This window comes from Carassius gibelio, chromosome B13 (genome assembly GCF_023724105.1).
Source record: "Carassius gibelio isolate Cgi1373 ecotype wild population from Czech Republic chromosome B13, carGib1.2-hapl.c, whole genome shotgun sequence".
Taxonomy (NCBI): domain Eukaryota; kingdom Metazoa; phylum Chordata; class Actinopteri; order Cypriniformes; family Cyprinidae; genus Carassius; species Carassius gibelio.
Window position 1 is genome coordinate 27,802,792 of NC_068408.1, and position 21,540 is coordinate 27,824,331.

At 40.6% G+C, this 21,540-nt stretch overlaps 1 protein-coding gene across 2 annotated transcripts in view; it reads right to left on the minus strand.

The window, feature by feature from the left end:
- Positions 1 to 4,573: 4,573 nt before the first annotated feature.
- mlip (muscular LMNA-interacting protein) overlaps positions 4,574 to 21,540 on the minus strand; it is a 56,461-nt gene continuing 39,494 nt past the window's right edge. For both annotated transcript variants that reach the window (XM_052573127.1, XM_052573128.1), the window contains one exon: positions 4,574 to 5,367. In XM_052573127.1, the coding sequence (XP_052429087.1) occupies positions 5,170 to 5,367 (198 nt within the window). In that variant the 3' untranslated portion in view covers positions 4,574 to 5,169. The remainder of the gene's footprint in view (positions 5,368 to 21,540) is intronic.

Here is a 21,540-nt window from a genome sequence, read left to right on the forward strand (position 1 = left end):
AGCTAATAGATTACTTTATGGGTTCATTTACAATGAGTCTACAATCTGACACACATATTCAATCACGGTACAGTGTTTTTTACATTTCCCATAGCGTCGCCATTAGATGCAGCTTTGAGTCACTTGAAAGGGAATGGCTCATAGTTCCCTTAAAACGGAATGAGATTCTTCATCACCTCGCTATACTTCCTGCATGCCTGTGAGTGGCTTGCTTCAGCCCATCAGAAGCTAACACTGCTGTGTTCTGAGTGTCTTTTATAGCTTCCGCAGCATGTTGAGAATAATGGTCAAACAGCCCAAATCAAGGTTGGAGAAGACATACCTCAGATGCAGCCACATTGAGGTATTCCCCATTGCATCGCCATTGGACACAGCACCTATTTCTATTCTCAGTAACGTTCCTCAAATATATGAGTGATCATTGACAAGACAGTCTGAAGCTCTATGTTACAATTTCTCAAAATACTAACTGGAGTCCAGTAGAGAGATGAGTTTGGAAGTGCGGGTCTCATAGATGCCCTGTCAATTAAATAATAGAACACAAAGACCAGTTATTGACAAATCTGTTCTACTCAAGAAAGACTGTTTAGTCTAAACCATGCATCGATCCCAAAAGCTAAAAAAAAAAAAAAAAAAACATTAAAGCTAGAAATGCTAAAAGAAAAAAAAAGAAAGAAAAATGAGACATGTCTTATATTTGCCTAAGATGGGCAACCAAGAAGATTCACACTGTTTCTGTGTACAGTTGAGACAATTGTTTAACTTTCTGGCAAAAATGTACAATGTGTATTACAAGAAAAAGGGCACACCAAAATGAAAACCTCTTCCCAGCTGTGCTGCTTTGGCTTACTCAGGGTCTGGATACTTTGCACTCATTGAAGTAGCAAGGAATTATAAAGTGTATCAAGACATTCTATGGGAGAATGTTAGGACAGCAGTTCATGACTTCAGGCTTTACAGAGGTTTGGTGATGCAACAAGAAAATGATTCAAAGCACACAAGTAATACCTACTAAAGAATGGCTGAAAAAAATATAAAGAAAATGCTTTTTTTGAGTCCTGCCCTTAAGCCAACTGTGATGCTGTGGCATGAACTAAAGAAAACTGTGATATTAAGACAACCCAGAAATACTGATAAACTGAAACAGATCTGTGGGTAGGGGTGGTCTAAAATTGGTCAATGTCTTACAAGCAGCCAACAAAAACAGTTAGTGGAGGTTATTGCTGCAATAGGAAGATCTTCAAGTTACTGAATTCAAGGGTTTGCTTTATTCACCCTTCAGTGTGAATACTAAATTTGCAGTTGTTTGTGTTGTACATTATATATGTAGTATTATTAAAACTCAATAACCTTAAAAAATAAATAAATAAAAAACTGCAATAACATAATTGTCTATTTACTTTCAATGTCCATTCATTCCACAAAAGACTCTCCAATAAGTCATGGAAGATTTTCCAGATGAACCAAAATACATGAAGTTTGTGTTTCCAAAAAAATAGGTAATCTTTTCTTGGGCAAAGCATGAGGTCATCCCTTTTATCCATTGAGACATTCCAGGACTTTCTTCTTCTTTTACCAAAACCATATGATTTCAAATTTTGATTCCAGCAAACAAAGAATTAACAACAATCTTTGATGTTTGATCATTTTAAAGTTCAGAAGACAAATATGTAATTGTAATGAATGGAATGGGTTGGAAAGCAAATGCAAGTTTAAGTATAATTGAATGGATAGTGAGACAGATGATAAGAGGATAACCAACAGGACAACTGGATGGAGATAGATAAAGTCACAGGTGGCCAGGGAGTAGAGGTGGAACTGGACAGCAAGAGAGCGTGACGCGGAAACTGAGATGGGCGATACAGTGTAGAGGTGAGTGGATGAGGACTTCCCAGCGGAGATCTCACCCAATAGTAGCCCCAAGTTTACTACCGTGCTTGCTCTTTTTACTGGGCAAAAGAGAAGAAAATGACCAGAGCCACCGTAGTATAAACAGAGGCCACAGGACCTCTGCCTCTCTCTCTCCTCCCAGGACAGCCAAGCTCCTCCCACCTGCATGGGCTAATGATCGATGACGGGGCCGACCATGTTCTCCCATTGCCGAGGGTTGCCGAGGATACTTGTAGAACAGGTGCATTGCCCCAGTCGCTAAATTCGGATATCCACCCAAAGAGCCAAGTCAATTAATCCGTTGTGACTAGGTGGTAACTCAAGCATATTTTTTTTCTCATTGAACACGATCGGCCAGCCCATGCAGGAACATATCCCACTGCGCCTCCTCGTTCCATTTATATTCGTATATTCGTCCTTCAATATGCAAAATTCGATGGAGTAGTCAGCAATGGAACAGACCCCCTGCTTAAGATCCGCAAGTCTTCTGGCAGCCTCTTTGCCGGCTACCGTTCGATCAAACATCCTCATCATCTCAGCAACAAAAGTAAGGAGTCAGGTACAACATGGGTCTCGGTTCTCCCACACCGCCGTTCCCCACAGAGCTGCCCTTCCGGTAAGCAGCGTGAGCATGAAGGCCACCTTAGACTCCTCTGTCTCAAAGGTGCGAGGCTGCAATGAGAAATGCATGGAACATCTGGTAAGGAATGCTCTACAGAAGTTGTGCTCACTGGCATAACTCTCGGAAACATGTATTAAGGGCTCCGGTCGATGGCTTCTCTCAAGGACAGCTTGGGGAACAGACCTGCGGGCAGCTTATCGGGAATGCTTAGCTGTTGGATCTGTTGGATGAGCTCGGACACCTCCTCACATGTGCTTGAACTGGGTGTCCGATGTTGACAATGCTCTCCTGTTGTTTAAACATTCTGGAAACACTGTGGTGAATGAACTCTGATAAAGAAGTTGAACTTGCTGCTTCTATGATTGCTCAGATCGTTCTGTAATGAAAGGAATGGGCAAGGAAGCAAATGCAAGTGTAAGTATAATTTAATGGATAGTGATACAGATGATAAGAAGATAACCAACAGGACAACTGGTTGGATAGAGATAAAGTCACGGGCAGCCATGGAGTAGAGGTGGAACTGGACAGCAGGAGAGCATGATGCAGGAACTGAGATGGATGATCCAGTGAAGAAGTGAGTGGATGGGGTTCCAGGAGTGAAGCGATCCAGTGTTGTGAAGAAACAGGCAGAAACAAGGACGAGAAACCAGGCATGTACACAGGGAGCTTCCAACAATGATCTGACAAACACAAGACGAAAGACAGGGCAATAAATAGGGAGCAGGTAATGAGTGGCAGCTGTAGCTGATGAACAATTAACGAAGACGCCCGCATGAAATGATCAGTGCAGATGAGAGACACACATAACTCCACCCACACAGTGATCAACAGAGACGACGGTTCTACCAACCATGACAGTAATATACACAACTTGGGATCAAGAGGAATTACTTTACCAATGATTTGACTTATAATATTTAATATTTTAAACCAAAAACAGTAAATTTTAGTACATTCACACATACAATGGAATAAAGTTCCCTTCTCTTGTTTAAATTTGTAGCATATATCTGGAAGATTTGGGTTGAAATTATGTAACTTAACTGGAATGATATATTGTATACTCAACCATTTATAAAGCGACATGATGTACAGCCACGTATGGTGACCCATACTCGTGCTCTGCATTTAGCCCATCCAAAGTGCACACACACAGCAGTGAACACACACATGGAGCAGTGGGCAGCCATTTATGCTACGGCGCCCAGGGAGGAGTTGGGGGTTTGGTGCCTTGCTCAAGGGCACTTCAGTCGTGGTATTGCTGGCCTGAGACTCGAACCCACAACCTTAGGGTTAGGAGTCAAACGCTCTAACCTCTAGGACATGACTTCCCCCAAAATACTGAAGCAGTCTCAAATGGGTACTCGTTGTCTGAGTTTGGGCTTTTAAACAGGCTATTTGCCACCATCAGCCTGCAGGTCAGACAGCCATGCTTGAAGTCTGTCATTTCACGAGTTCACGCTTACATATATTTACCTGAGGTATGGTATGCGTATTTGGCGTGCTGTCCGGGGAAGGGCTCCGAGCTCGGGAATGGCCCGAACCTAGAGTACTCATCTAATTATAAAGTGAACTCAAAGTAATGAGATGGGGTGGAGGAGGGATGCTGATTAACCGTCGATGGATAGAGGTAAATCAGTGATATTTATACTGTGGGATTGATTACTAGATTATGGTCCACCTGTGTTGATTAGGCTAAGTATCTGACATGCTCCTCCCGAACCTTGTTAAGGAGAACATCATTAAATGATTCTCTGAAATTGTGAAATTGTGAATGCCTAAACCCTGACACAGAGTATTAAAACAGGACAGACAAGTATTGACTGGGCCAGTATTGATTTTGTTCAGGCAGCTTTTGACAAATCTGTGTATCTGCAGTAAATGGCATAAGTAATCAAATTTCAGACCTATTTATGCTCTAAATGAAAACTGATTGTGAAAAAAAAACAGACACATGAAATATCTTTGAAGGTTTTGCAAGGAAGATTATTTTAGAGTTGAGTGCTTTGAGAAAGAAGCCATGTCAGACAGATGTTAAAACCCACAGAACCTAGACATGAATATTATCATAGACACTGTTTTATTATGAATTAGCATTTTTGTCATTACAGAGAAGTGTCTCAGACATGCCATATATTTATTATTGAATGAACTGAAAAGGCCACATTACGTCAAAGGCACTGTGATTGTGTAAATGTGATGTGCACATCACTATATGACTGCATGATTGTACATAAAAGTGCACTAAAAATTACATCAATTTTAATGCTCTTATTGGGTGAATGGTATAAAACCAGTTATCAGCTGGTCACATTTCACAGCAAAGGAAGTAAGGTAGGAAAGAAAGAAAGAAAGAAAGAAAGAAAGAAAGAAAGAAAGAAAGAAAGAAAGAAAGAAAGAAAGAAAGAAGGAAGGAAAAATGAATAACAGTCTGTTGTATAGAACTATTAATACTTCTTACTTTTGATTTTGGGATGAACCTGACCTTGAGTTTGTAAGCAAACATAATTTTACTATTCATTCATTTAGATTAAAATTACTTTGTGCATCTTCAATTGAGAAAGGAATAGCTTTTAAAATGCTTGACGTGAGCTGCCTTTAATAGGCTTTTTAATGTGCCGTCACAATTATGATCAGATCAGGCTCTCTTGTCAGCATCACATGTGTGTCTCCTGGGGTTTGAGGGAGGTGGGAACATCTTGTCTGGAGATCCTGGTCTGCGTGATCAGAGATGCAAGCCTTGTCTTGTAGTCTCCATGTGGTTCTGAAGGAAGCCCCTCTCCACACGCTGGCTGCCCGTCTGAAGTTCCTCTACCATCTGCTTGGGTTTCATCACAGTGTGCACTGCTAACAAACTGAAAACACATGCACTGGTTACTAATGAAATGCGAGCCAAATGTCAATCCTTTAAACCATAATGGTCTCACAAATCCTTATATCTCTCAGAATCAGAAGTAGTGGAAAAAATATATATTTCGCAAAAAGAAAAGGAGGCCTATTTTAGAGTTTTTAATAACACAGACCCCCAACTCCCAAATTAAGCATGTACAGTAATAATACAATGTCATGAGGATGATGAACACATATTGATCTTAAGTGATTTTACTGACGAGATAATGTGTGTGAGTTGGATACAGGATGAGTTGATCAGCTATAACGACAGAATGTGTTACTATGGTGGTACCTTGGTAAAGTGCATTGCACTCTCTACAAAAAATATATAAATAAATAAAACAGAAGTGGGATAATTCTGACAGATTCAAGGATAAAACCAGAAGCCTGCAAATACACACAAACACACACACACACACAAAAGAAAATAGATTTGCCTCCTAACCTTTAAAAAGAAAGAAACTTCAGCCAGGGTGGAGAGAAACTCTCTTCATCACTCATACTGGGTCTAACCACAAACACTTAATCAGCTTCAGACAATCTGAGAGAGAAGCTAACCACTCAATATCTCACTCTCTAGTGGCCTTAGAATATCAGCAGCAGCGAAGGACCACCATATTCATCAGAACCCAATATTAAACACTTTTCAGTAATGGATAATTAATAACTGGACATACTATTAATGAACACATTTTTAACATTATGTGATTTTTTATTTATTTTTTTATGATGATTTAACCATAAAAAATAAAAAAAAATCTCATGGGTCCAGCCTAGGGAATGATTACAGCAAAGCAGACATAAAACCTTATTAGAAACTTATTATGAACAGAGCTGAAAGACGATGTATTTGCAATTAGACATGATTAGGTTTCTCTGTCAAATTAATTTCTCTTATATGACATTCACATGTTATTCATTGAATGTTGTTCAGCTACTTCAAATAGTTAGATATTACTGTATCTAAATGAAAACAGTGCTATTGAGCTGTCTCATAGGCTATAAATCACCCTTATCCCTGCCTATCCATCTTATCATTCATTACAGCTACCAATTTACCTGCTGTCTATTAGACCCCCTCTTGTCACATATCATCCAAGCCATCAAAGGTATAATGAAATCACATCTTAACTACAGAATCATTCAGAGAGTTGAGCTCCTCCAGGTCGAATGGGGCTCTGATAGTGACATCTTTTTATGACACAATTACAAGTACATATTGATTTATCAAAAAGAAGAAAAGTAGAAAAAAAAAAAGAAAAAGAATAGAACAAAGCTAGTGTTAGATGTCTTTTTAAAAGAAAACAAGCAGTTAAAAAATGAATAGAGTACAAGTGCTAGAATGTTTTGAATAAAATGCAGGTTTGAGCTGTCTCAACTGAAAATATCTTGCACTGTCAGTGTCATTGTTCTTTGTCAAGATTCACACCTGTAACGTTTTCTTCTAAGGCATTTTTGTAAAAGCTGCTTAAATATCTTAATTTAACTGAGGCCTAGCCCTGGTTTAGGATAAGCCCCATCTGTGAAACCGGGCCTATATGTCTGAATCAACCTGACTAAATCTGACGATGTCAATGAATGCAATGTTTATGGGTCAGATCAGACAGGAAAAATAGCTTAATGTAAAGCATACTCATGACTTATGTTACTAATGTCAGTCTATGTAAATAAAGTGCAGGCACATGCTTAGATTAACAGCGGTCAACAACACAAACATTAATGCGCACATAGCTTGTCTAGTTAAGTTGTCACATTAACAGTTTTAATGTGAGCAAATAGCTTTCATAAACTAATTTACAAATTTCATGAGCCCCGTTATTTGTTGAGGTGATTTATTTCCTAGAGAATAAAGCAGACCACATCCACACATACAAAGTCATAAAATGAGTGTTGATAAGCTGTACACAAAAAAATTACCCTTCCGAAAAAAGAGCCTTGGATGAAAGCCTTGAACAAATCAACCATTTTGCTTTGCTCAATAAAGTACTGTATGATAATTAGAGAATGTTAATGTTATTTATCTTTGCAGCCCAAACAACACAACAAAGTGGGCAGAATTTTCACACAATGCGCTCTTGTAAGATTAGTTAATAAGTTAGTTAACAAATTTCCATCCACAAACACTTTTTGGAACCAATGTACAGTGGCCCCAAAATGTGTCATTTAAAAGGTATAATGTTAAAGTTCATTGCATTAATGACATACTTAGTTAATGCGGTCATTCAATTGAAAATCTAAATGTTCTATATATTGTAATTATTTTATATACAGAAAGCAATTAATCTTGTCATTGATTTGATTTTTGTATTTTCAACAAAACTTCCGTTATACAATGACTTTGTTAATACTGTTCATCAAGTCTTTTATTTACATTGTTTCCAGTGTATTTGTCAAGATGAAAAAAAAGGAGATCATAACTTTATGTGCTGAATAGACGTGACTGTGTCCGGCTTCAGTGATGCAGCCTTTGATGCAACAAGAGTAACTCTGAATATGATGCTACAATCAACACTTTTCACAAAAATAAAATAATTTTTCAGTGATTTCAATTTTTTTGTAATGCATTTCTAGGTGGTTGTCCTGCTTCGTCAATAAAGAAGCTACAGGTAGTCCAAAATGCAGCAGCTAGAGTCCTTACCAGGTCAAGAAAATATGATCATATTACCCCAATTTTACAGTCTATGCACTGGCTACCTACTAAGTTCCTTATCAGTTACAAATTATCATTACTTACCTATAAGGCCCTAAATGGTTTAGCTCCTGCGTACCTAACTAGCCTTCTACCACGTTACAACCCATCACGCACCCTAAGGTCACAAAACTCTGGACTTTTGGTAGTTCCTAGGATAGCAAAGTCCACTAAAGGAGGTAGAGCTTTCTCACATTTGGCTCCCAAACTCTGGAATAGCCTTCCTGATAATGTTCGGGGTTCAGACACACTCTCTCTGTTTAAATCTAGATTAAAAACACTTCTTTCGCCAAGCATTCGAATAATGTATCTTTTTAATTGTGTGTGTAGTTGCATCTGATCAAAGGTGCATTTTTATTCATTAGCTTGGGTTAAACTAATTTAACTTTTTTGGATCAGCAGCTATGCTAATGATGTCTGTATTTTGTTTCTATGTTTCGCCACGGGATTTACATCCCGTGGTAACTAGGATTTACACAAGCTCCAGTCTGGATCCAGAACACCTGAGAAGAGATGATGCTGACCCTCAGAGGACCTCAGATGATGCTAACCCTGAATCAACAAACAGAACTAACAATTATTGCTAAATGTGTGACTGCATCATATAATAACTTAATTAATAATATTGATAGTTCATCGTCTAGCTGACTACGTCTTGTATTATTATTATTATTATTTTTATTTTTTCTAAAATCCTGTCAAATGTGCACAAACTACTAGCTACTACTAAATATTGTAGAAACATAATTTTCTGTAAAGTTGCTTTGTAACGATTTGTTTTGTAAAAAGCGCTATACAAAAAAATAAATAAACTTGAATTGAATTGAATTGAATTGAATTGAATGCGTGTGGGAATTTCTGTGGGTGATTTACTGACAACACGCAAATTAAAGAACAAAGACACATCTCATTTACATATCGGTCAATGCAATATTCCAAGTAGAACACAAATTATCGTACTATTTTAAAGCCAAAAGACAGTTTGCAATGACGCAAGCTGTTAGTAAATCTGGCCTAGAGAGTCTAGGATGGGGGTGTCTAGGTGTCAGCACCTTCATAAGATTAGGTTAAAGTTATTAAGGGTGGAGGGACACAGTAAAAATGTACCTTTTATCTTTACAATGATCTAAAAAATTTTTTTTTTATAATAATTCTAAATATAAATCATCCTAGCTGACAGAAGCACATCTGTTGTGTTTTTCCAACCTTCTCTCTCTCTCTCCTCAGGCAAAACTACATGTGAAATATGTGGGCAACAATAAGAATTCCACTGAATGAAACATTCACTGGGGCCTTCTGGATTTCACAATAGAAGCATCATTGAGCAAATTTGTCAAAAGGCATACCTATGCCTTTTCAGAGGAAATGAAATGAGCCATGAATGTCAAATATGCCTCACGTTGTTTTTAAATGTCAAGGTCAAGGAGAGCCTAGAGAAGTTTGCATGTCAGAGAGTGAAATAGATGCATCTAATGTTTTTCTGTAGTCTCCTCCAAAGACAATAATTTTGTGACAAATCTTGATGACTTTTACTGCTTGCGATTGTATAAAAAGCCTGTTAAGAAATAAACACAGTGTTTAAGGTGTCAAAACACCCGCATCCTCGACCACAGACGGATTTTAAAAGCTTGCGTTCGGGAAAAGTGACACACACATTTGTTACTAGAGAGCTCTGATTGTTGTTTTATCATCACTGTTGGAAAATGAAAGGTGAACAATGATAGAAAATTAAGGCACAGTTCATAATGGGATAGTGTTTACAGAGATCAGCAAATGTCAAAGTGCACACAGCCCTTCTGAATGAATGAGCCTTTCATTTTTGGTATAAATTTAAATGTGTATTCGCATTTAGACTTTGTACTGCATTGCATATATATATACAATGTGTGATACTGCCACACAGTCGTCTGAGTGCAAGCTCTATCTAAAGCCCTATTCGGACGGTAATTGTTTTTCACTGGGACGTAAATGATTTTCACCATTTACAGGGGGTAGTTGGGGATTTTAATGCCATCCGAATCCAGGATGTCTGTGTTTTTCTTACACCACCCCCATAACAATTCCCTGGCCAAATTACCTATCAAGGTTGTGTGGTGATTTAATTGCCATCTGAATCCATTATCTCTGTGTCTATGAGAAGAAATCTATTTAAAATACTGTGTTTAACCCATTTTTGTGCACTCCCGAACATCATAAGGTAATGTTGTACTTCGGTATAATTTTCATACATATTTATTTCTGAAATGTTGGAAAGTATTTAAAAGAACAATACTCCACCACAGCGACTGGGAGCAGAAAGAGAAGAAAAGCACATAAACATTTCGAAATGGGTCTTTATTATGGAGGTAAAATTTTAAAATGTGTATTTTTATAAACATATACATCTGTAAACATATACATATATATCTGGCACATGTGGAATGATGATCTGGCCCACATATACTGTTTGTCAGATCTGGGCCAAAAGCAGACCATAGCAGTGCCACATGTCAGCCAAGAGCAAAGAAATATACCACACTGGACCTCATCTGAGACACAAAATCTTCATATATTGTTTATAAGAGTTTGTCTAGGCTAACAAGCAAAATCAGTGAAGGAAATTAGAGAACAGAATAAAGAGACAAACAGAAACTCAATAACTATAACTGACTGTGGCTACAGCTTTAGATTAAATCAACTGAATGAAAAAGACTTTAAATCTCTGAAGATCTCAGCAGAGGAGGATTAAACAACTCTACAAACAGCATCACTTATTACTAACCAGACTGACTCTTTTTCTGTTAGAGGTCTACAGAAGTTATTATTGATTATTATCTTATTTATAATTAACAGGGGTTTAAATTTAATGTTTCATTTGAAGTCCCCATTATTGTGACGGGTGTTTCCATTAGCTGGTTGGTCTTCATTAGCTCTGATCTTTCATGTATTTTATCTTCAGCTGCTGCAGTCAGTAGTAGTTCTTGAGTTCCTGTTTGTCTCTTATTCTGTTCTCTTCTTTCCTTCAGTGATTTTGCTTGTTAACAAGCTTAGACAAGCCAAGAGGACTCTATAAATGATATATGAAGATTTGCGGCTCAGAAAATGTCCAGTGTGGTATATTTCTTTGCTCTTGGCTTATATGTGGCCAGTGGTGTAATGTAACAAAGTAAAAAATACTTTGTTACAGTACTTAAGTATTTTTTGGGAATATCTGTACTCTATTTGAGTTTTTATATTTCAGCCAACTTTTACTCCAATGCATTTCCTAATTAAAATGTATACTTTTACTCTGATACATCTATATTACACAAAGAGTACCGTTTTTCTGCAGATGCATGAACACATTAAAGAGTAAATATGATGCGATTTAAAGTTTTCCTTTCTCTTTGGAGTGTTACAAGCTCTTGGTGCATAAAGAAGATCTGTAAAGTTGCAAGGACTAAAATCTCAAATCCAAAGATATATTCTTTATAAAAGTTAAGACTTGTCCACGCCCCTAAAATGGCTCGTTTAAACATGCCCTCACATCTCAATGTCACTATGTGGTAAGATTTGCAAAACGCTGCCCAAAGGTTCACACAAATACAGAAGGCGTACCTTTTATTCTCTCTGTTGCCGCTAGTGCAATTTTGTGGAGAAGCTGTGTGTTTCACTGTGAAAGAGAAATTACTTTGTATGGCCTTCCAAAAGAGCACGATATCCATTTTGTCATGCCTAGAGCTGACCATGCTGGCCGCTGAGGAAATACATCAACTTCGTGCTGTGGATCACAGGATCGGCTTTCACTGTGGACAAAGAGGAGCCAATCCTGGGGTCATCACATGTGAATGCCGCCACCCCCTGCCGTTTCTTCATTGAATACGCCGGCCGTCCCTCATTATAGCCGCTGGCTGCTGCTCACTCAAGCCGCGGGCCATTCCTCACTCTTTGCAAGGACAGTCTGGTGCTTCTGACTCATGGTATGTAAGTTGTTTTACATATGTAAAGGATTTGTCACTGATGATTCAAACACGAATTTAGAGCAGTTTAGAGTAGCACTTGTTGTTTGTCATTTCTCAGATCACAAATGCAGACATGGTTTTATGTTTACATGGCGCGATATGCAACGCATCATGCATAAAGACAGTATAATTCAGTATAATCAGTAATTATGTTCCCAGTGGAACAACTTCCTCGTTTATAATGTGTGTGTTTTTTTTTGTTTTTTTTGGTCCTGTCATGCCGGTGTTCTGGCCGGGACACGCCATAACAGTATATGTTCAAAGTTTAACATTTTATGTTAAAAACAAAACATTAGGCCCATTTATACATCTGTATCTGCAGTTTAAATGCATCTGTTACAACCCATTGTTTTGCATCTTGTCATTTGTCTCCTTTTTTTTTGTATTTGAAAGTGTTTGTGTCCAGGTAGGATGCTGATTGGCTCCTACAGGTTAATGACTGGCCTATCTGGAGTGGTGCATTCAAATTTAGGCACACCTTAAAAGCCCTGATGTCACTTCCTTTCTCCAGTGCATTGCAGAGTAGAGAGAAAGAGAATTGTTGGTTTTTGGCTGTTTGGTTGTTTGGGTCTCTGTTGAACTTTGATACTATTGATGTAAGTAGGAACTGATTGGTATTTTGACTCTATTGCTTGTTATGATGTGGATTTGGATTCTCCTTGTAACTCTGTTTGCCTGATCTTGTAAATAATTGTATATTATTGTAAATATAGAGGGTTGGGAGGAAGTAAGGAGTTTGATGCCATTTTGTTTATTGTAACCTTTTGATCTCTGTTTTTGGTTAGGGAGTTAGGTTAAAATATTGTACTTTTATTTTGTTTAGGGTGTAATGAAGTGACGTGGGAAAGATGCATTGTTATGATTGCGTGTGGGCGGGAGGGATTTGAGGGAAGATGGGGTTGAGTAAATAATTGTTGCACCTGACCATTGATTTATCGTGAAGGAGAGAGAACAATAAATAGAGAGGCATAGCGAAGCGTGAGTGGTTCTGGGAAGCAGTGTTTTTGCTAAACGCCGAGCTGCACTCAAGGTTGGGGGTGGGTGCCATTCGCATGCTGTTTAGGGCTGCCGGCGGTGCAGATAGTTAGCGGGCTAACCTGTAGATAAGGCCGGGTATAGGAGTGCGTTGGGCGACGCGGCTTCTCAGAAAAGGGGGGGCTCCGTTTTCGCTACAGTCGGAGGCCTCGCGAACGCTGGACTGGTGTCTGCTTTTTCCCCTCTACCAACCAGCGCAAAGCCTAGACCCCGGGGGAGGATCTCGCATCCCGGGAGAGTTACGTTTTTAACTTTTTATGTGCGTGTAATTTTAAATCTAGCAGTATAGCAATTTAATGATTGGGTGGGAGGGTTATGATGAACTAAATTCTTCTGTGGCAGTCTGATGGCGTCTTTTGTGTGACGGTGACGTGTTTTGTGAACGTGTGCCGTGTCCTGCGGGGGATGATATGTGTTTCATAGCTTTTGCCTATTTATTGCATGTGCGCTAGGTTTTTTATGGCCTATTTATTGCGGTTCTCTGTTTAGCAGCTTCCATGGTGGTGTTGTTCGCCCAGATTTGTTTAACATTAGTGCTTGGGACTTTCAGAACCTGACCCCGTCTGACATGTTTGGTAACTGCATGAATTATATAAAATAAAGATTACTGTTTTTAATGTCAAATTATGGGTAAAATGCTTCCGCTGATTGTTCCGGCAGATATTGATACGCCTCGGACCGTGATTGTGTTGGAAGATACTGTAATTCCCCCACGTAGTGAGGCAATCATTGCTGGAAAGGTGGACAGTTCCTTCGTGGCCTGTTGTGAGGATATGTTGGAACCATCAGACACCTTATCAAATCAATGTGATGTAATGATAGCTCGGCTGGTCTGTAGGGTGGAGAGGGGTAGACTACTGGTACGAGTGATTAATGTAACTAAAGATACCCTTACATTAAAGGGGGGTATGGGGGGAACTTTGTAAAGCAAATGTTGGCCAATAACATAATTCAGCCTTCTCATAGTCCCTGGGCAGCTCCGGTAGTTTTGGTACACAAGCGTGATGGTGGCCTCCGTTTTTGTGTGGATTATCGGAAGTTAAACGATGTAACCAGGAAGGATGCGTATCCGTTGCCACGGATTGATGATGCCCTTGACAGTCTGAATAAAGCTTGCTGGTTCTCAACTCTTGATTTAGCCAGTGGTTACTGGCAGGTGGAGGTGGATCCTGTGGATAAATACAAGACTGCGTTTATCACTCGCCAGGGTCTGTTTGAATACAATGTCCTTAGTTTTGGTCTTTGTAATAGTCCAAGTACATTTCAGCGACTGATGGATCTGGTGCTGGCAGATCTTCAGTGGACGACCTGTCTGGTGTACTTGGATGATATTATTATATTTGGATGGACCTTTCAGGAACATTTGGGCCATCTGGATGGACAGGCTAACCTCAAAGTCAAGCCCACGAAGTGTAACTTGTTTGTCACTCAGGTGCAGTATTTAGGACACATCATCTCCTCAAAGGGGGTGAAAGCAGATCCTGCCAAATTGGAGGCTGTGCGTCAGTGGCCGGTGCCCAAAAATCAAACAGAGGTCAGGAGTTTTGTGGGTTTAGCCTCGTACTATCGGAGGTTTGTGAAGGGGTTTGCTGAGATCGCCCGCCCGCTGCACCAGCTAACTGAGAAAGGCTGGCGTTTTAAATGGACGGAGGCATGTCAAACAGCTTTTGAACAGCTCAAAGTGAGTTTAATGTCAGCTCCTGTTCTTGTATACCCTGATCAGTGTTGGGCAAGTTACTTTTAAAAAGTAATTAGTTACAGTTACTAGTTACTTCTTCCAAAAAGTAACTAAATTAGTAACTCAGTTACAAATTTTTAAAGTAACTAGTTACTTAAGAAAGTAACTATTGCGTTACTTTCAAGTAAAATTACATTTTAAATGCTCAAACGTGACCCCACCTCTACCCCTCTTTAAAGGAACTTAAAATACATGTGCATGTTCAATTATTTATGATAAATCTGAATATTATAATGAAATGGACACTTAATACAATACATTATTAACAGAAACATGAAACATTGTACACACATCTAAAAAAAAAAGTTGCTGTGGGACAAAGTGAGACTAGCCTCCAATCAAATGGCATGTATGTAGATATTATGTTTATATAGTGGATCAATGCAAATAACACGATAGATTTTTGGGAACTTTTGATATTTCCTTTTATTGTTTCTTTAATTTCTTGAAGGAAAAAGTAATGTATATACTTCCATTTAGAGAAGGCTACTTTTGGATTATTTGGGCTCGTCGCCATACCTGTCTCTCGTTGACTGACTGGCTTGTGTTGTTCGTTTTGTGTCCTGTCCTGTCCGATGATGGGTCGTTCGCGAATGAGCGTTAGTGATGATGGATCGACTCGTTCGCGAATGAGCTTTTGATGAGTCGTTCGCGATTCGCGAATGAGCCGACTCTAAGAGCCGGCTTTTTTAGTTGAACTTCGGGAGCTGGCTCGCATATCTGAAGAGCCAACTCTATTTTTCTAAATTTAGCCTATAGAAATTAAATAATTATGTAATAAAAATTGAAATATTATAGTCAAAGTCATTTAAAGAGCCGTTTGTGAGCCAAAGAGCCGGCTCTTTTCAGTGAGCTGAGTCAAAAGAGCCGAATTCCCATCACTACTATGCGTGCTTTCGAAAACCCGCCCAACTCTACCTCTGATTGGCTTACAATGAAATTTTACTCTACCTCAGCCAATCGTCAGCATTTATGCGCTTGTCTCGTGCTCTGCCCACTAACCAAGGAAGAACAGTAAAAAAAAGTATTTGCCTCTCGCTCAGAGATCTAGTTGGTCTGATGAAAAAAAAAAAACAGCTTCATCATCAGTTATAGTAACGCGCCGCATTTTTTGGCAGTAACGGTAACGGCGTTATTAAGATGAGAAGAGTAATCAATTAGATTACTCGTTACTGGAAAAAGTAATGCCGTTAGTAACGCCGTTATTTATAACGCCGTTATTCCCATCACTGACCCTGATCCCTCTAAAACATTAATTTTGGATACGGATACGGATACTAGCGATGCTGGTATTGGAGCTGTATTGTCACAAGAAGAAGGGGGGTTTGAACATGTTATAGCATATGCCAGCAGAGCCCTTACTAAGCAGGAAAGAAAATATGCCACAACTAAGAAAGAGCTGTTAAGCATGGTCACGTTCATCAAGCATTTTAAACATTATCTTTTAGGTAAGGAATTTGTTCTGCGAACTGACCATAATCACTTGAGGTGGCTGCATAATTTCCAGGGCTTAGAGGGACAGTTAGCCAGATGGGTGGAGCAGTTAGCAAGTTTCCAGTATAAAATTGTTCATCGCCCTGGACGAGGGCATGCTAATGCTGATGCCCTTTCTAGGCTGCCTGCTTACCTGTCAACTCCAGTGCCCTTGGAGCCACCACCACTGACAGGAGGGGTGCCTGTAATAGCTGCAGTACAAACTGTGTCTCCTAATGTAACCCCAGAGGGAGAAGGGGATGAGCTGGCTCGGGCGCAATGGGAAGATGCAGAGTTAAAAAAGTTCATTGTTCAAAAAAAAAAAAAAAAGAGGGAGGGACTGGGTTGCAACCACCGGATGATCTACAAAGGTATGCACCAGTATGGTCCCAGTTACAAATGCAGGGCTCCCGTTTGGTGAGGTTTCCTCCATTGAATTCTGATGCCGCAAACCAGGTCCAGGTGGTTATTCCCACTGTAATGGTGTCAGACATCTTAAGACAGTTGCATAATGATGTCACGGGTGGACACTTGGGAATACAGAAATTACAAGCAAAGGTGAAAGATCGGTTTTATTGGCTGGGCTGGTTTGGGGATGTGAAGCGATGGTGTAGGGAGTGTGTGGATTGTGGGTCCAGGAAAGCTGTAGGGAAACAATGGCGAGCCCCACTCCAATCGGTGGTAACCTCGAGGCCCTATGAGTGGGTGGCGGTAGATATTTTGGGACCTCTTCCCGAAACCCCCAAAGAAAACAAATATATTGTAGTTATTGGCGATTACTTTTCTAAATAAACAGAGGCGTTCCCTCTTCCTAATCAGGAAGCAGAGACTGTGGCTAAATTGCTGGTTGAGCAGTGGGTGTGCCGCTTTGGAGCCCCCAGGATAATCCATACTGATCAGGGCCGATCCAGGTTATTTAATGAAGTGTGCCATTGCTGAACATTTATAAGACCAGGACGTCACCGTATCATCCTCAATCAGATGGAATGGTTGAAAGGTTTAACAGAACACTGGCCTCTATGTTGTCTCTGTTTGTAGATGATAACCAAGCTAACTGGGACATCCTGTTGCCATATGTAATGATGGCCTATAGAAGCACTGTTCACTCTAGTACGGGGTATACACCCTACAAAGTGGTTTTTGGGAGAGAGATCATCCTTCCTGTCGATGTTATGCTTAATGTGGGTGGGGGGGAAATATTCTCTTCCACGTCAGAGTATGTGGCTAGACTGTTGGAGACATTGTCTACAGTGGTAGAGGCGGTAAAGGGCCATCAGTTAAGAGTGGCGGTGAAGCAGAAGAGAGACTATGGGCCCTATTTTAACGATCTGAAACGCAAGTGTCAAAGCGCGAAGCGCAAGTAACTTTGTGGGCGGGTCTCGGCGCTGTTGCTATTTTCCCGGCGGGATAAATGGCTCTTGCGCCCGGCGCAAATCTAAAATGTGTTGGTCTGAAATAGCTTCATTATTCATAGGTGTGGTTTGGGCGTAACGTGAAATAAACCAATCGGAGCGTCATCCAACATTCCCTTTAAAAGCAGGTGCGCAAGTTCCATTATGGATTGCTATTATTATGGCGTATTTACCAGGCGCACGCCAGGAGCGGTTCACAGCCGAGGAGACTGATGTTCTTGTAAGAGCAGTGAAAGAAAGTTGTGTTGTATGGGGATGGGAGAAACCCACCCAAAATAGCGTCGGTTAAACAGGCGTGGGAGGAAATAGCCACAATTGTTTCATCGATTTTTTTTTTTTTTTCCTGGTTCTTGACGGACAAACAAATTTGTCAGATGTCCTTATATACATATATGTCTTGCCACTATCGGGCAAACAGGTCTGATCCTTAATTACTACAATTAGCCTGAATAATTTGTAAGCAAGATTTCACAATGACTTCCGTCATCTCATGTGTTAATATTTTTTTAGTGTAACAATTTATGATTTGCAAAAATAACTGTTGCATCTGTGTAGATTACATGAGCAAAGTGTATGCGCGTTGTGCACGCTATACATTATGGTCAAGCTTGCACCCTTAAAATAGCATAATGAACAACGCGCAACGCGCCACTGACTTTAGACTAGGTTTTTTCTGGTCAGTGGCGCAATTGTTTAATGGAACAGCAAAATAGCAGCAGGGATTGTTTGCGCCGGAACACGCCTCCTTTTTTGCGCTGAACCGCCCAGGGTGCGCAAGTTCATTCACTAGTTTAGCGACGTGCTTCTGTGGAGGGAAAAGCATGCTTTGCACGGGTGCAAAATAGGAATGACACATGCATCGGTGTACAAAGTCAATTGCGCTGGGTGCAAGATAGGGCCCTATGACTTCAGAGCACATTTCCAATATTATTCTGAAGGGGAATTGGTCTGGGTTCAGGGGAAAGCAAGGAAAAGGGGGCTCTGTCCAAAATTACAACGAAGGTTTAAGGGGCCTTATAAAGTCAAGGAGAGGATAACTGAAGTTCTGTACAGACTTGTACCAGTTGAGGGGGGAACAGAAATAGTGGTGCACTTCAACCGACTTAAACCATGTCTTGCTTCTGTAACAGAGGTTACCAGCCAAGAGGGTGTCGAGAGCCCACGGATGGCTGGTGTCCCACCTAAGGAGACCTGGCTGCAGACTTCAGATTCTACAGCGGGTCGAGAGAGCGAGGTGGCAGTGCCAGGGGCCAGGTCTGAGGTGCCTTCAGTCACACCTACGAGTGGAGCAAGTGGTGTGACAGGAAGCAGTGCTGCCTCAGTGGGATCACAAGGGCAAAGGGACCGGCTGGTTTTGACCACACAGGACCAGGGTGGTCAAGGATCTTCACACATGGGGCATATGCAGTTCCAGTGACTGAGGAGGTCCAACAAGGTGCAACGGTATCCAAGGACTTGCATCTAGGACGAGCAAGAAGGGCACTGGTGTGGTCACAGGACTATGAGATGTTTTGAATTTGACTCGAGGACGAGTCTGCTTTATGGGTGGGGGGAGTGTAATGAAGTGACGTGGTAAAGATGCATTGTTATGATTGCGTGTGAGTGGGAGGGATTTGAGGGAAGATGGGGTTGAGTAAATAATTGTTGCACCTGACCATTGATTAGCGTGAACGAGAGAGAACAATAAATAGAGAGGCATAGCGAAGCGTGAGTGGTTCTGGGAAGCAGTGTTTTTGCTAAACACGGGGGTGGACTCAAGGTTGGGGGGTGGGTGCCGTTCGCATGCTGTTTAGGGCTGCCGGTGGTGAAGATAGTTAGTGGGCTAACCTGTAGATAAGGCCGGGTACAGGAGTGCGTTAGGCGACGCGGCTTCTCAGAAAAGGGGGGGCTCCGTTTTCGCTACAGTCAGAGGCCTCGCGAGCACTGGACTGGTGTCTGCTTTTTCCCCTCTACCAACCAGCGCAAAGCCTAGACCCCGGGGGAGGGTCTCGCATCCCGGGAGAGTTACGTTTTTAACTCTTTGTGTGTGTAATTTTAAATCTAGCAGTATAGCCATTTAATGATTGGGTGGGAGGGTTATGATGAACTAAATTCTTATGTGGCAGTCTGATGGCATCTTTTGTGTGTGGGGGTGATATGTGTTTCATACCTTTTGCCTATTTATTGCATGTGCGCTAGGTTTTTTATGGCCTATTTATTGCGGTTCTCTGTTTAGCAGCTTCCATGGTGGTGTTGTTCACCCAGATTTGTTTAACATTAGTGCTTGGGACTTTCAGAACCTGACCCCGTCTGACATGTTTGGTAACTGCATGAATTATATAAAATAAACATTACTGTTTCTACCCCTGTGGTGTTGCTTGGTCTGTAGAGTAGATTCCTCTAGCCACAACATAAAGTCTCCTGTCTAGGTTTACCGCAAGGGTATAAGAAAGAGGTCTTAAACTACAGAAGTTTTGTTTATTATTTTGGCCTGGTCAACTCCTGAAGAATATTCTCCATTTACTTATTTTGTTGGTTGTATTTTTGTTTGGCTCAATTAAAAACCCTCTAAAGAATCCCCGTTTCCTCCCTTCTCTTTTTGTGTTATGCCTTTACCCCTAGACGGGCGTAACATGAATTGGGGGCTCGTCTGTCCATTCGGATGAAATTAGAAGGTTTTTTTTACTCCATCTGAATGAAGTTGAGTATTTGGGTACTCACTGTTTTTGCAGAGTTGTGTTTTTCTTGTGTTTGCCTGGTGGTTTTCATCTAGTGTGGGAGGAAGCTTATGTGTTGCATGTGTTACAAATGTGTTGGAGCACGACATTGTTGTGGGTGATCATCGTCCTGTTAAGCAAAATGCTTATCGCATCAACCCAGTAAAGCATGAGATCATGCAGAAGGAAACGCAGTACTTGATTGAGCATGGTTTAGCTGTGCCAAGTTCAAGTCCCTGGTGTTCCCCATGTCTTTTAGTTCCTAAACCAGATGGAACGTCACGCTTCTGCACAGATTACCGAAAAGTTAATCAGTTGACTAAATCAGACTCATTCCCTCTTCCTAGAATAGATGATTGTGTTGACCGCATTGGTCAGGCCAAATTTGTGACAAAGCTTGATTTACTAAAAGGATATTGGCAGGTGCCACTCACTGATCGTGCTTCAGAAATCTCCGCTTTCGCTACTCCAGATGTCTTCCTGCAATACAAGGTTCTTCCCTTCGGCATGAAAAATGCTCCTGCCACTTTCCAGCGATTAATGAGCAAGGTGCTGTCAAATGTAAAAAATTGTGAAGCCCACCTTGATGACGTTGTTTGTTACTCTGATACATGGGAAAGTCATTTAAAGACTCTAAAGGAAGTCTTCTCTAGGTTCCAAGAAGCTAATCTCACCCTCAATTTAGCTAAATGTGATTTCTGTCATGCCAAGGTCACCTATCTAGGTAAGGAGGTCGGTTATGGTATGGTTCGACCAGTGAAATCTAAATTTCGTGCCATCATGGATTTCCCCTCTCCTAAAAATAAAAGAGAACTCCGGCATTTTCTTGGCATGGTCGGTTATTACAGAAACTTCTGTAAAAATTTCTCAGATGTAGCAAAGCCTCTCTCTGATAGTCTTCGAAAAGATGTTTCTTTTGTTTGGAGTCCTAATTGTCAAATTGCTTTTGATTCACTAAAAACATTGTTGTGTAGTTCTCCTGTCCTTGCTGCTCCAGATTTCGCCAAACCGTACAAACTTTAAGTGGATGCCAGTGGAACCGGTGCCGGTGCTGTCCTCCTACAAGAGGATGATCATGGGATCGACCACCCTGTATGCTTTTACTCCAAGAAG